Source organism: Lissotriton vulgaris, chromosome 7, assembly GCF_964263255.1.
Source record: "Lissotriton vulgaris chromosome 7, aLisVul1.2, whole genome shotgun sequence".
In the NCBI taxonomy this organism is placed as follows: Eukaryota; Metazoa; Chordata; class Amphibia; order Caudata; family Salamandridae; genus Lissotriton; species Lissotriton vulgaris.
The window spans coordinates 579912033-579928137 of NC_141695.1; the positions used below are offsets into that span (position 1 = coordinate 579912033).

At 48.0% G+C, this 16105-nt stretch overlaps 1 protein-coding gene across 1 annotated transcript in view; it reads right to left on the reverse strand.

Moving 5' to 3' along the window:
- SEC14L1 (SEC14 like lipid binding 1) overlaps positions 1-16105 on the reverse strand; it is a 468991-nt gene that overhangs the window by 217712 nt on the left and 235174 nt on the right. The window contains exons 10-11 of the mRNA XM_086930671.1: positions 1341-1429; positions 1012-1082 (exon numbers count right to left, since the gene is read on the reverse strand). Coding sequence (XP_086786797.1) covers positions 1012-1082; positions 1341-1429 — 160 coding nt within the window. The remainder of the gene's footprint in view (positions 1-1011; positions 1083-1340; positions 1430-16105) is intronic.

A 16105-nucleotide genomic window follows, 5' to 3' on the forward strand; every position in this document is an offset into this window, starting at 1 on the left:
AGGGGTAGTTTTGTGGGCTGGGGTGGATTGGGTAGTTTTGTGGGCTGGGGTGGGTCAGGGTAGTTTTCTGGGCTAGGTCGGGGGTAGTTTTCAGGGCTGGGGGTAGTTTTCTGGGCTGGGTCGGAGGTAGTTTTCAGGGCTGGGAGGTTCAGGACTGGGTAGTTTCAGGGGGGCGGGGGGGTTGGGGGGTCACGTAGATTTTTTTTATTAGGAGTTAAGGTATTAGGCCTTAGGGTACTGGGAGGGGAATGGGTAGTTCTTATGGCTTAGTGGAGGGCGGGTAGTTTTTAGGGCTGGTTGTGGGGGCGGGGCTGGGTAGTTTTTTTTAAAACAGGGGTTTGCCTAGCGGCAGTGGAAGGGGTTGGGGTAATTGTAGGGACAGCGCAAGGGGGGGGAGAGGGTCGAGGTAGTTTTTAAGGGTTAGTGACCGCATGAGGGTTGCGAGGGGATATGGGTATTTGGACCGCAGGGCGGGGAGGGGGCAGGGGTGAGTTTGTAGCTTAGGGTGGGTGGCAGGAGGGGTCGCACCCTTAGCCACGCATACCCCTTTACCATTCATGCCTTTACCACAAATTTACGTGGTAAAGGAATGCGTGGCTAAGACGCATTCGTTGTATAGGTTGCATGGTAGAGGCACACGTTGTTTTCCACTTTTGGGTATATCATACAACCGTAGTTTGGTATCGTAAGTTTTCCAGGCATAAAGTAGCTTCAAAGATAGAGCACCCACCTTCAGCTCCTAACTTGAAGGTGGAAAAAAATATTTAAGGTGCAGTCTCTATACAGAAGCATTGTGTGTTCAGAGTAACTAGTCAGGAGTCATGCTCGAAAGGGAAACTTAGATCACAAAAGTTAGGATCATCATGAGGCAATCTCAGGAAGACAAGTAACGAATGTATTACAATATGTGAAACAGTGCCACTCTTCGTGTTAAACAACTTAAAGAGTAAGTAAGGCATGGGAAAGCACTATTTGCACTTTGACTTCTTAACTTTGATTTCTTATTCTTACCTAATTGGTCGACCAAAGACCTTTGTGTTTTCTTCACAGCGTCTCAAGCCTTCTTCGTTTATTGAAAGTACCTATCGGCAAAGAAATGTAGTTTTGAACAGTAGGATGACAGGATGAAGCTTGATTTATTGTAGTAGCAAAATGAATAAGCTACAAGTCTGAGGAGCAAATGAGTGCAGGAGACATACTACCCACATTGCTATCCAAGTACTTCAAAAGTGCAGAAAGTTCCTGTTCAAGATTTTTTCCCAATGTAGTCCTCAAACAATTACAGCTTAGGGTTATCCTGCAAGCAATCAGATGGACACGTAACTACTCTGTAAACTTACATGTCGAAGGAGGGATTCCTCGCCAAGAGCACGCACTAAACCTTTTGTGTCCATCTGTCCCAGCCTCAGGACATAGAGAGGACGACCATCTGCAAAGCAGAAATAAAGTATTTTATTTTACATTGATCAAAAAAATATTTAAACTGAGTGGTGCAACATACAAAGGAATTAAGATTTGGATTAGGACAGTAAACAAAAGCTGGAGATACCGTAGGGTCTGTGTGTTATGAGCAGGAAACACTTAAGTCTGGGCCTGGCCATCATCATGTACAGTTATATTTTTATTCTTACTGAATGGAGGCTATAATTTAACATGGAAAGAACTGCCAAGTGGCATGTCCTATATCATGACATACAATTTCATGCTGATGCTACACATGCAACCTAAAACCTCCAAAAAAAAACTTTACTACTGTTTGTAAGGTTTATTTGTAAGGTGGTCCACAGACAGCTGTATTAGACATAGGCAGATCTATAGGAATTGATGAAAAATGGCATATTTTATGGAAATATCTTCCTAATCTCTGATCTTCTCACAGGAAGGAAGTTGTACTGAAAGATGTATGGTTATATAACAACTTATTGAAGCAGTAACAGATTTTTATCTTACATCTAAGTTTTTAAGTCTGATAAGGCTATATAAGTGAAGTGGTTAAGTACAGAGATATATATATATTTTTTTAAATATATCCTTTATTTGGTTCACCGGATAAAAGAAAACATGAATTGCACATTATACAGTATCTCGCAGCTCAAGAATGTATACGTTGGTCTCGGAGCAAATCACATAGTACACTGTTACATCACAATGAATACAATGGTGGAATCATAGCTCAATCATGTCGGCCTCATTAGCATTGAGTAAAGGAAAAGTAAAAATAGAAAGAAGGGGGGGGGGGTGTTGCTAAACTTGGAGGTGTGCATTGCGTGGTGCGGTGAATGTATGTTGATTCAATGGGGGGCTCAGAGGTGATATCATAACCTGCCCGTGGTTGCTCTACCAGCTCGGGGAGGGTGGTGCGTCATCAGCGGTGTGTGTACGTCGTGGGTGGGCCGGGGGGACGGGGGGGTGGATCCCGCCCCGCCGGTCAGGCGAGAATGCCATCAGCGGGACCACCACCTGCAGTGGCACTCTCCATGGAAGGAGTTTAGCATCTCGTCCCAGAGTGTCGCGATGGGGAACTGCCGCAGTCCTGCCGTCTCCTCATTGTGGAGGAAAATGCTTTCCGCTTTTGCCCAGTTGTCCAGGGAGGTGCGCCAGTGTTCTGTCTGGGGCGGTTCTGCGTGTTTTCAGTGTTTGGTGATTAGTCTCTTGGCCGCAATAAGGCCAAGGTCCCAAAAACGGGAGGGGACTTTGTTTTGTTTGGTCCTATGGTAGAGGCCTAATAGGCATGCTTCCCACGTGTGAGGAATCGGCATGGCCGTGCTCCGCTCGAGTATCAGCAACACTGACCGCCAGTATGTTTGGACCTGCGGACATTGCTACAGCACGTGTAGGAGGTCCGCCCCCTCTAGCGTGCATCTCGGGCAACCTGTCGCGGCTCCTGGGAAGTATTGGTTGATTTTATCCGGGGAGAGGTATGCCCTGTGTAATATGTAGAACTGGATCTGCTTGAAGCGTGCGTTGCGGGGGATGTTCTTGGGGCTCGCCAGTACCATTGCCCACTCCTTGTCCATCCAGGCTTTCCCCCTGTCCGCTGCCCACTTATCCCGCAATGGTTGTAAGGTGCGTTGTGTGTGTGTTAACAGCGTTTGGGTCAGCCAGTGCACTACATGTGTGCCATTCCCCATGACATGAAGACATTGTAGCAGTTGGTGTGTGGGAGGTTCTTCAGTGATGTTTCCCCACTTTTGTGTGAATGCTTTAACTATGGAGGCGTGTTGTAGGAACTGTCCCACCGGTAATCCCGTGTCAGTGGCGAGTGTCGCGAAAGGGATCAGGGCGCCGTCGGCGTATAAATCCGCCATGGTTTCTATTCCTGAGCGTGTCCAGTGCTCCATAGCTGCTTCCGTGACCACAGCCGTAGCCTTGGGGGTGCCCAGGAGTGGGAGCACTGGGCATACGGTTTTATGGCTTTGGTAAGTCGTAGGCATCGAGAGTAGCATTTTACGGCTACCGCGACATGCAGTTGAGTGTGTTTCCTTGTGTCCGTCAGTGGGTGGAATAGTGAGTGTATCTGCAATGAGGATAATGTATCCACAGCTGTGGCTGTGTCTTCCTGATGTCTGCCTGATAGCCAAGCCACTACCCATTGCAGTTGTGCCGCCAGGTAATAAAGTTCCAGGTTTGGAACCGCAAGGCCTCCATCGCTGACGGGTGTATACAATTTGGTCAGCGCCACTCTGGGTCTTCCCGTGTTCCAGATCAGATCTCTGATCATGGTTTCTAGTTCCCTGAAAGTACGGACCGGGACGTATAGTGGAATGTTTGCAAAGTAATATAGTAGTCTGGGTAGGACAATCATTTTCGTTAATGTTACTCTGCTCGGCACATTGAATGGGAGAGTCTTCCAAAAGGCGATTTGGGACCTTATGGATGTGATGGGTCGTGTCAAGTTTCCATCTAAGATATCCGGGGGATTTCTATATATATGTATTCCCAGGTATTTGAACGTGGTGTGGTGCCATGGCAACCTCTCACCATTGATCCTGAGCTCAGGGTCTGGGGTGTAGGGAGCAAATGGGTACGCCCCCGATTTGGCCCAGTTGACTTTTAGGCCCGACATGATCTCGAATGATCGGAAGATGTCCGATAATTCCAGTGGTAGGTGATTAAGATCTCTAATGTACAGGAGCAGATCGTCAGCGTATAGTGATACTATGTGTATGCCGTCTGCTAGCGGGATGCCCCATTGTGTGACTCTGCTATGTAACATCTCAGCGAGAGGTTCCATCGCCAGCGAGAAGAGCAGTGGGGATAGCGGGCAGCCCTGTCTGGTACCCCTTTTGACTCTGATGGCATCAGACAACAGCCTGCCCGTGCGTACTCTCACCTCGGGCCTCCTGTACAGTAATCCGACCAGCTCGATGTATTCATCGCCCAGGTCGAACTTATGCAGCACTGCCAGTAGGTAGGGCCATTCCACTGAATCGAATGCTTTTTCGGGATCTAAAATTAAGCAGCCCGATCTCGGCCAATTCTGGGTCGCGTATTCCTGCACTCGGAACAGCCTCCTTATATTTTGGGAGGTGCACCTTGTTGGTACAAAGCTGTTCTGGTCATTATGCACCAGGGCAGGTACCAGGGTCGCCAGCCTCTGGGCTAGGGTTGACGCTAGGATCTTGTAATCCGTATTCAACAGTGCCAGAGGCCTGTACGAGCCTAGAAGTGTTCCATCTCTGCCCGGTTCAAGGAGAGACACCAATGTCGCCTCATTCATTGACTTGGGCAAGGACGAGTCCTTTAATGCCGCCGAGTATATTCTGAGGAGTTCAGGGATTAGGATATCAGAGTAGGCCTTGTAGTATTCAGCCGGCAGCCCATCTGGGCCTGGGGCCTTGCCATTGGAGAGTGCGAAGATGGCGTCACGTAGCTCGTCTGCCGTTAACGGCGACCCAAGGTCTTCCCGCTGATCATCAGTCAGGGTAGGGAGCGTTAACTCGTCTAGGTACGCAGCGATATCTGGCTGTGGATTCCGCAGCTGCGACCGATATAGTGTGTCGTAATGCGTCACAAAGGCTTCATTGATTTTCACTTGTGTATACACCACTGGTCTGTCAGCTGGACGTATCGCCGTTACAGGTGACGTTCGGTCTTCACGCTGTATCAACCAGGCTAACAGTTTGCCAGGTTTGTCGCCGTAGCGGTGTGTGCGGGCCGAGTGGGCAGTATAATTAACATGTTTTAACCTATCCACTAATCTGTCATGTTACGCCTGTGCCTCCAGTAGTCTGGTGTTTGCGCCCTCAGCTGCTTCCTGTTCTGCTTGCATTAGGTTTGTCTCCAGGCGCCTCAGTTCTGTCTCTATCTGCCGTCGGGAATGAGCCTGCGTGCCTAGACACTGCCCCCTGAGGACCACCTTGAATGCGTCCCATTCTAGCTGGGGTGTGGACGCCGTTCCATTGTTGTCCTCGAAGTATTGCATTGTTTGCGCGCCTATGGAGCTCCTAAATGGGCCATCCAATAATAGATCAGGTTGCAGCCTCCAAGTGGGTAACGGCGGCCGTGATTGCTCCCATGCTAGTTCTATAAGGTGTGGGTTATGGTCTGAGTGTGTGCGGCCCATGTAGTGTGCATCCCTGACGAGTGGTAGAATCTCATTGGTGACCATGTACCTGTCTAGGCGTACGTGTAGGGCGTGTGCCCCCGAGTAGTATGAGTAGACTTTGGTGTTGGGGTTACAGCTGCGCCACGCACGCATCTTGCAAGTCCCATTGCGCGGACCAAGCCTGAAGGGCGTGTGCGGCGTTCAGTGCCTGTGAGTTAGGTGGTGGGGGTGGGATCGGTCCAGGGCAGGATCTAAAGTGCAGTTGTAGTCTCCTCCCAGCATCCACGGGGTGCCGTGCCATGGCGCCAGTGTATTCGACAATTGTGCTAGGAAGTCTGCTAGTCCCGTATTGGGTGCATATACCGAGGCTAGCACCAGTGGGTTCTCGTCTAACCTGCCATTGACTACTACGTACCTCCCTCCGGGGTCTACATGAGATTCCAGTGTTGTCCATGGGGTGCCCGGTTTTACCCACACCAGCGTCCCTCTAGCATAAGATGAGTAGTGTGTGGCACATAGTTGTCCCCGCCACCTGCGCCGTAAGGTGTTGATTTCCGACTCACAGAGGTGCGTCTCTTGTAAGAGGGCTATCTGTATGTGATGGCGTTTGAGGTATGAATAAATCTGGTATCGCCTCGAAGGTGTGTGCATGCCCCTCACATTCCATGTACATATTTTAATCGCAGACATTACAGTTCTTCAGCAGTTCCCCATTCCCATCTCCCCCGCCGCCCTCCCGTGAGCTCCACAGTCCCTACCGAGCCATTGATCTGTACAATACTCATCAAAAGTGCATCCAGTCCAGCACACCACAGCATCAGAATGAAGGTGGGGTGCTGGGGGGTTGGGAGGTAAGAAATACGGCTAATGGAACGGTTAGCCATTGAACGTGATGAACATATAGAATGCCAAAAGGTCGGAGGCCAAACGGTCTCCCGTCCATGCTCTCAAGGAGAGCAACAAAGTCTAATTCTAAGGGGGCTGCTATGGGGTGCGCACTATAGCAATAGTTCTTAAGGTAACAAAGTCATTCTATGAAGGTCCCCCACCTTCCCGGGAGGTATATGTCAGTCCAGACCGCACTTGCAATACAGGGAATCTTTCATACATGTATTAAACACCATACAATACGTGTCCTGGCCGGTCGGCTGCTGGGCAGGCGTTCCCTGGGACCGTGCGCCGACCACACCCGAGTCTCCGAGCTATCCCCAGGTCGCATACCCACCGAGAAGGAGTCAGGTGTGCTCTCGTCCTCCAGGCCCCAGCCAGGACCGGGCGTGTCGTCTGTCGGCACGAGATCTCCAGTCGTCCACTGTGCCGCGGCGCAACCTGGCACTCTCCTCGTGTCCGACATCGCGCTCCTCAGCGAGTGACTCCAGGGCGTCGTAGCCTATGGCTCAATCAGCTGATGTAGTCCGCTGTCTGAGGCGTGACATCCGGCCCGCTTTCCGAGGCCTGGGAGTCCGGCAACCCATAGATGGCCTCGTCGTCGCTGGGAAGATCTCGCGTGCTGCCTCCTGCCGGTTCGCTCTGTGTAGGGGAGCGGCTTAGTTCCATCACTAGGCGGAGGGCATCCTGTTTCTCCTGTTGCGTAGCGACTGCCGCGGGGGCGGGGGTGTCCTCGCCGCTCCTCTCGTGCCTGTCTGTGTTCTCTGGCGAGGCCGGCGTCTTCTCCGGCTTCCGCCAGGTTGGTGTCTGCCAGCTGGGTCCGCGGCCGCTCTGGGGACCGTGTCTGTGCCACTGTCCAGCCATGCCTCCACCTCGTTTGGGTCAGTGAAGAAGTGGGTCTGTTTGCAGGCCACCACTCAGTTTCGCGGGAAACAACAAAGAATATTGTAGGCCCTGTTGTCTCAAGCGTCGTTTCACTGCTAGGAAGGAGTGTCTTTGTCTCTGCACCTGTACTGTATAGTCCGGAAAGAACATCACCGTCGCGTTTTCAATCCGTACCTCCTGGAGTTTGCGCGTCTCGCGTAGGATTGAGTCTCTGTCTCTATAGTTCAGTATACGGAGTAGCATGGGTCTCGGGTTAAAGCCTGTTGGTAAGGGCCTGGTGGGAACTCTGTGGGCATGTTCCACCACAAAGTGCGGCGAGAGTGACCCCTCCGGCAGTATATCGTTCCATGTGCTCCTCTGGGTTCCTTCCTTCCCATTTCTCCAGGATTCCGACCAGTCGCGCGTTGTTTCTTCGTGCCCTGCCTTCCGCATCCTCGGCCCGGTCTTCTAGGAATTCCACCCTGTTCAGCAGGTCCTGTATGTGTTTACTCGATTGTCCTACTTGGGGCTGAAGCTCCTTCACATCAGTTTCCAGTGACGTGGTGCGGTCCACCAGTTTTTTGTGGTCCGCTCGGTCTATGGCCACACTATCAATTTTGGTGGCTAGTGAGGTGCGAGTGAGTTGGATGGACTCCTCAAGTCTTTCCATGGCCGCTAGCATGGTGTCAAGTTTGGCCGCTGTCTGGTCCTGATCGGCGGTCTTACCGGATTTGTCCATCTTGCCTTTGGAGTTTGCGCCTCCGGTCCCGGTCCGCACCCTGGTCCCGTTAGACATCAGTGCCTTGGCCTGCGTTCAGCCCCTGCAGCGAGAACTGCAGCGATTTGGCCCCTGGAGGGTGGGTAAGGGGCGTGAGTCTGTGGAGGTAAGGAGGTCGGGTTGGTGACTCTATGGTAGCGGCCAGTAGGTGGTCAGCGGTCTGTGCCTCCGCTCTTGTGTTGGCGAGTGGAAGTGCTCAGCGTCAGTTAGCCACTCTTTCCGATCCGTGTGTGCCGTTTGGCCCCAGAGTTTTCTCTCCAGCCTGGGAATTTTGTGCACCGTCCGGACTTGCTAATTGTCGGTTGTCCCTCTGGTGGCGTCGTGCCACGTGGCACTGCCAGCGGTGTGGGCTTCACTCACCTTGTGACTCCGCTGCCGCTCTACCTGATCGGCCCCCTGCCATGGGTATTCTTGTGGCCTCGTCGCACGCAAGCAGTGATTGGGTGGTCCAGCTGCGGCTGCACACTATGGTGTCGGCCTGTGGGTCGTGCTCCAGGCTCCAGCCCCCCCGCCACCCGGGTCATTGTCGCTCACTTTCGCCGATTCTGCGCTGCGGGCACCATATTGTTCATTTTCAGGGGTCCGGCCTCGGGCACCTGTGCGTGCCGGTTCTGTGTGCACTGTGTGGCCCCAGGGATCTCACCCCAGATTGAGTGTGCTTGTGCTGTCCGACCTCGCGGGTCGTTAGTCGTTCGCCCCTCGGGTGGCTTCGTGTCCTGTGTCGCTGCCGATGGTGTGGGTTTCGCGCGCCTCGTGTCGTCTTTGCCACCCCGGCTGATTAGCTCTCAGTCGCAGGCGTTCTCGTGTCCGCGCTGCACGCCGGTGTCGTCTGGGTGTGTTTTCCTCAGCTGTGTCCGCCTGTGCCTGTGCGTGGTTCGCTCTCCTGGCCCCGGTCTCCTCGGTCACCCGAGCAGCCACCGCTCACCCCCTTCTTCTCTGTGGCGCTGGCTCCGTGTTGCTTGTTGTCGGGGGTCCTGCTCCGGGTGTCCTCTCGTGTCTGTCCCGGGCCTCCGGTCCCAGCGTTCCTCTCCTTCGTCCCCTGTCTGTCGGGTCAGTTCCAGGTCTCGCTGCACACAGGACACAGTGCCCACTCGTGGCTGGGGACAGGCTCCGGGTGGTCTGTCCGTGGGTGCGCACGTCTCTCAAGCGCCCGCTGCAGGTCGTATCTTTGGGCCCACCACTTCCGCCAGGGCGTCGGGTTGTCCTAGGCATCCGCCGGGCTCGGAGGCGACGTGTGCGGCTGTGGCTCCACAGGGTACCGCGGTGCGGTCCGGCTTCTCCGATCGTCGCCAAAATCGGACAGGTGGTGGGTCTTGGTGTGCAGTTACCGCGCCTGTGGTTTTCGGCCGGTTGTGCAGGGTAATTCAGCGGATAACTACGCCGGGAAGGGGAGCTCGGCACGGAGCTCTACCCGCAGGCGTCCATTTCCAGTCGCCCGCGTAGCCACGTCCCCGTGGTTAAGTACAGATATGATCTATAATTTACCTAGTAAACTGCTGAAACAAGTCTCAGGTTTGCATTGCATCTTCTAACAGGGCAAGTAGTACTGCTTGCTATTTGCATACGTGATTGTACTTTTCTGTGTCATCAAGTGCGCACATAATTTTTTTTGCCTTTTGTACACATGAAAAGTGTTCACAAGCTTGATGAGGAAGAGGGAAATGGGTTACTCTTTTCCAAAAATACATGGAATCTATTCTCATAGCCCACTACACTGGTGATGCTACTCTTCTTCTGATGCAACTGCAACCAAAGCATCATAGACAAGAAAGATCTTACATTAGACATGTTTAAACCTGCATCTTAATTAAAATATGAGTTTAAAATTCATGAAGAGAGAGACTACAGTGATAGAAATGCAATACCAAATACTGAATTGAATTGAATTGGCACAAAGAGTCAAACACTTGGATTTTCGGTAATGCTTTATTCATTACGCTTAATATGCTTTTTAGGGCTCATAGTTTTGGCAAATAGAGAAACTCAGACATTTTCTCCTGGTCAGATTTGATGATGGATCTGGTAATGTTCAATGACCTGCCTCTGCTGAGGGACAGAGTACCACGTTCCATTCTTAAGTCCAAAATATCCAACTTTTCATTGTGCATTTGGTCATTCAGTGCTCCAAAACTGACCACATGTAAACATGTTGGCGTTATACACATCTCCCTGCGAAGTTATACTCATACTGGCAGGTTTGACCTGCAGAAATTTTATCTGGAGAAAATTCCGGGGTGCAGTGTTTGCTGCAACACTTAGAATTACGATATGCCCAGTAACAGGAGTGATCACCCATACTGGAATTTAACGTGCCACTCATAATGAGGAAATACGTGGGTTTTAAAGAACATGCCATTTTATCAAATGAGAACACAAAAAGCAATAAACAATAAAAATAAACAGAAATATAAAACAGATAAGACAAAATATGTATTTCATAACACCACACTTTCATCACTGCATGCACCAAGAAGCTAAGGTAATCATTACCACATGATATTCCCAATCACTTACAAAGAAAGCCCACTGATCATCAAGTATAGTCACTATATATTATAACCCACTACTTTGTTAAATCAGAAATAAAGATAAACTATGATATCGAACACAACGGTCTTGTAAATACTCATTGTTAGACAGATAAAATATCATACTCACTTTAGAATGGTACTCAAGAAGCTGAATAATTGAAGAAAAAACTCAAACCTTTGAAATTTGGACACTTACAGTAAGGCAGCATGGTGAATTTTCACCCACATGAGATATAAGGACTGCAGTTATTCGTCAACATCCTGTTGTCCCCAGAAAATGATTCATAGCAGATCTGCACTGTGAACATCCATATGGGCAGAAACTCAACATGGAACAGGGTTCTGAATCCCTGACAGGTATCCCTGGAGGGGAATACGACCTAGACTACACAGCCAGCAGTGGGTCCACTGAGACTTCACATTCCACTGCAAAGCCCGCATATGCCTTTTGGCATAGTCAACTAGTAGAATGCAGAATGCCTAAAGGTTCAGAAGCCTAAGAGTCATTCTCACCAAGACCCAGGACCAAGGCTGAAACATCGAAATGATTGCCTGAATTTCCTGGACATGTGATGGGGTGTACACCAGAAGCTACACTGTCTCCAGGGTGGCTCCAAAAAAGGAGAGCCTGTGCAAAGGAGTTGGGTATGACGTTGGCCAACCGACTGTGAATGCCAACGTCAGGAAGTTTGATGTCATCTGGAGGTGGTGTCTGAATGATTATGGTATGTCCGCCTTCAACAGATAGTCGTTGAAGTAATGGAAGAAAATAAGTTACTTACCTGTAACTACAGTTATCCAGTATTGGTATCTTTCATAGATTCACATGCTTGAATCATTACCCATCGTTGAAGTGGGAGTCCCACGGTATCATAGTAAGCACTCGTACCATTAGCCATATTGGTAATAACAGGCACTTTTATAGCCTATCTCGGTCCTTATTTTTTAAAATTTATTTGAAAGAACCAAACTTGACATATAGCCAATCAGCTGACAGCACCTGCACTCTCTGGAACACTCCAGACAGAGGCCGAATCCCCCAGGTTTTCAAGCACATGTGGGAATAAAACATCCCATACTATGAGGGGAGCCTCTATGGAGAATAGGGCGGGTCGCTTGTGAATCTATGAAAGATACCAATACTGGATAACTGTAGTTACAGGTAAGTAACTTATTTTCTTATCCAGTATTGGGGTATCTTTTATAGATTAACATGCTTGAATAAGAGAAGTCCATAACTGTAGAGATATGCATCATTATTCAGATAAACATACCCTTGTGGATGGTGAGTATCAATGTAACATGTTATACATCAATTTGTGAAATATGAATATAACAATGTAAATTATCAACTATTTTAGATAGAGCCAAACCACTCACAGTTTTGAAAAGGCTCACCTCAGCTGAATAAATGACGTAAAACTGCTTGCACCAAAGCAGGATCACTTCTGTGGGCTGATTCCAAGCAGTAGTGTTGAGTAAATGTAGGTTATCGCTCTGCAAATTTTATCAAGTGGAATGCCGGGAAACAGGGCTGCGGAAGTAGAAAACGCCCTTGTAGAGTGTGCTCTTTGTTTGGCTGCATGTGGTTTCAAGTGGTTTCTCAGCCTTACAATGACAGAGTGGATTCATAGCAGCTACCCATCTAGCAATGGTAGCTTGGTGGTAGTGGATCCTTTGTTATGGAGACCATAAGAGATAAACAGCTGATAACATTTTCTGAATTGCATAGTTCTTTGTAAATAGGATTTAAGATACCTCTTTGATGTCCAAGGTGGGAAGAGATTGTTCAGCTGACGTTTTCAGATGTAGAAAAAAGGTATTCAAAAGGATACGGTCATTTAGGTGAAACTGTGAAGGCAGCTTGGTTATAAATTTAGTGTTTGTATGTAGCATAACTTACTCATCAATAAAATGCACGAAAGGCTCCTGGGTAGTAAAGGCCTGAAGTTCACTAAACCTTCTGCTTGTTGTGATTACCAGTAAGAAAGCAACTTTCCAAGTCAAGAACTTGAGATTCGCTCTGTCGATCGGCTCAAATGGTGATTTCTTGAGTACTGCATCTGACTTAGCAGCCGTTCGGCCACTCTTTTTGTGGCGTTCTATTTGGGCTAAGCCAGAGACTCGATTCACTCAAGAGATTATTCTTGATTGCATAGGTTTAGACCACTCATCACGTATACAGTGGCTGAGATACATTCAATTCTGGTATAACCTTTTATTTGATATCGATGTCTTTCTTGATCCAGAGTTGGCAGTCGCCATTCCCAAAAAAGAAATTAAGCAAACGTTTTTAAATTTTAAAAAGGCTGAGCGAGACAAAGTGCACGGTAAGTTAGCCACCGTGAAGTTCTATAAGGACCTGAATTTAACTCCGGGGCTTCAATCTTACCTTGTGAACGTGACTCGTCCATCTCACCAATTTGTATTAACCCGTGTCAGATTGGGCATCGTACACCACCTTGTTGCGTTCCCAAACCAGAAAGTCAGATCCGAGACCCCCTGCCCGTGTGACAACATTTCACGCCATAGCTGTTGCCACTTTTTACTTTTCTGTAAATTTTACCATTTTCTTAGGGTAAAATACCTTAAGCCCATTTTTATAAAATATAACACCCGATCCACAAAGACTGCATTGATATGACTATCCTCACTGGAGATATTTGCTTTTTTGTGGCCACTTTTATCTTGAAATGTACAGCTGCCAGGAAAAGTATAGTGCTGTAACACCCTTATACCTACCTGTCTGTACCGAACGACCTGTATATGTTGTATACAAAATATTTTTTTAACATTGTATTACGCTAATTTTATGTCATTCTTGAGATGTACAGCTGCCAGGAAATGTATAGTGCTGCTACTATTTTATACATTCCTGTCTGTACATAAAAGTTTTATAAAAGTTTTGTAAATGTAGAATTATCATTTATGTTTTATGTCCACAGTATGTATTGTATGGTCCTTTTTCATACTCTAAATTTATCCTTTTCATGCCCATTTGAGCCGTCCGGACTTTGTTTTGTTTCAATGTACAGCTGCCAGGAAACTCCACTTAGTGTGATAAATATATTGATTTCCTGTCTGTACACATATGATCTTTTTGTATAAACCTCATATTGCTTATATTTTTAAACTATTAATTGTTGCCCACTGACTGATGTACATGTTTCGCATGCCCCTTTTTATGTACTACTCTTGTGACGATTTTGAGTCATTTTGTATATATAAGGTTTTGTATTTTATTGTTTGCTTGTATGATTTGTATTTTCAAATCGAATAAAAGCTTATGAATTGAATTGAGTACTGCATTGAATTGCCATTCTGGTGGAGGAACTTTAACAGGAGGGAAGGTTCTAAATAACCCTTTCATGAATTGTTGGCTTAATCTGGATGAATAAAGAAATTAGAGGAAAGCCTGAATCTAGATATTGCTGTGAGATGAACCTTAATTGAAGAATGCACCAAACCTGAATGGGCAAGAGATAGTAAGTAAGAATGTTTTGGTGAGGATTTCAAAGGATGAATACTGGAAGCTTCACACCACAAGCAGCACCTCTTCCACTACAGCTTGTTTGTCTTGTCTTGTTCATGTAGTCGGCTGTGGCTTTGGCCAGAATGGCTCTACAGTCTTGTGAAACATCTAAATCGCAGTATTCATGGTATTCAGGACCCATGCCATTTAAGAGATGCCAGCTGGGGATGGCGAATTTGACCTTTGTTCCTTGTGAGAAGATTGTGTTTCTTCAGAAGGTGGATGGTCTGGGTTTCAGAGATGAGGAGTAGCTCGGTGAACCAGTGTTGTCTGGGCAACTAGGGAGATATGAGGATGAGGCGCATCCTTCCATCTTGAACGTGGTGAGAATCCTCAGAATGAGAGGGCAGAGGGGAAAAATGTAGACATAAATTCCTGACCATCTCACTGAAAGGGCATTTCCGCATAACTCTGGGAGTGGCTTAAAGTAGGCATTTTGACTTCTTGTTGGTTGCAAAAAGGTCGAGTGATGGTTTGCCCCAACATGAAAAAATCACCTCTAGCACTTGCAGATCTAGTTCCCATCCGTAGAAACTGTCCATGGTTCTGCCCAGGGTATCTGCTAGTGCATTGTTGATCCCTGGAACACGCATTGCTTTCAGGTTGACATGGTGTATCTCTAACCATTTCCAGAGGGCTTGAGAAAGAGGGAGAGATCTCATGTCGCCTTGTTTGTTGATGTAGAACATGCTTGCTGGTCATGTCTGTCCGAACCAGCACGGAAGCTCCAGCAATAGGTGGGAGGAATGCTTGGAGAGTGAGATAATTGGCTTTTAACTCAAAGGCGTGGATGTGGAGTAATTTCTGGGATTTGGACCACCTCCTGTGAATCTTGAGGTCCTGTAAATGGCTCCCCAGCTCTCTAGAGAGGCGTCTGTGGTAATGATGCAATCTGATGTTGTAGTCAGAAACATGAGAACTAGTGATAAATGATGCAGTTGAGACCACCAAGTCAGATTTCTTGAATTCCGGAGGTGACATTTTCGAAGCCATCAAATAAGCCGGTTGACTCGGCCCATTGTCATTGAAATTCCTCCTGCAAAGGCCTCATCTTTTGTCGGGCCAGTGGGTCTAGGTTTATGGCAAAGGACATCATGCGAAGGATTTATCTGCACTGAAACAGACTTTCTTTGAAAGATTGCTAATGCCAGGCTTGACAATTGCTGTTGTTTGTAGAGAGGCATATAGGTGTTGTTGACGGTATGGAGTTTGGCTCCTAAGAAAATTCTTTCTTGGCTCGGGATAAGGAAGGACTTCTGATAGTTGAAAATGAGACCCAGAGGCATGCCTCTGTAGTCTTGACAGCGTGTTCCTGTGTGTAAACTTTAAGCAGCCAGTCATCAAGGTAGGGAAATACCTGATGACCTTGCTAGCAAAATGTAGCTGCCTCTGGAGATACACATTTTGTAAAGATTTAAAGATTTTTGGGCGGATTTGCGCTTGAAAGGAACGACTCTGAAGAGAAAATGGGCACTAGCTACTGAGAAACAGGAATACTTGCGATGCTTCTGATATATGGGAATATGAAAATACGCATCCTGCACATCCAAGGAAGCCATGAATTCTTCTCCGCTGTTCAAAAGAGGAAGAATTTTCCAGGGATGGAAATCATACAGTAAGACAGTTTGTGCAGTAACTTTTTTTAATGCTCTAAAGTCTAAAATGGGTCTCCACTACCCTGACTTCTTTCGAAACTGGAGTAGAAGCCATTGTTCTTCTGTGGAGCAGTGACATGCTCTATTGCTAACATAATCAGAGCCTCTTTCCAGAATAAGTAAAGGTGAGTAGAATTTGCACATTTTTGAGGCTTTTCTAGAGGTCTCTGTACAAATTCCAGGGTGTGTGTCCTCATGCTACCAAATCCAGCATCCATCTGTCCGTGGTGATCTTCCCACCCACCTGATAGGAAGGACGTGCAGCCAATACCGGTTCGTGGTCACTACTTGCGACTGGTGTCGCACCCC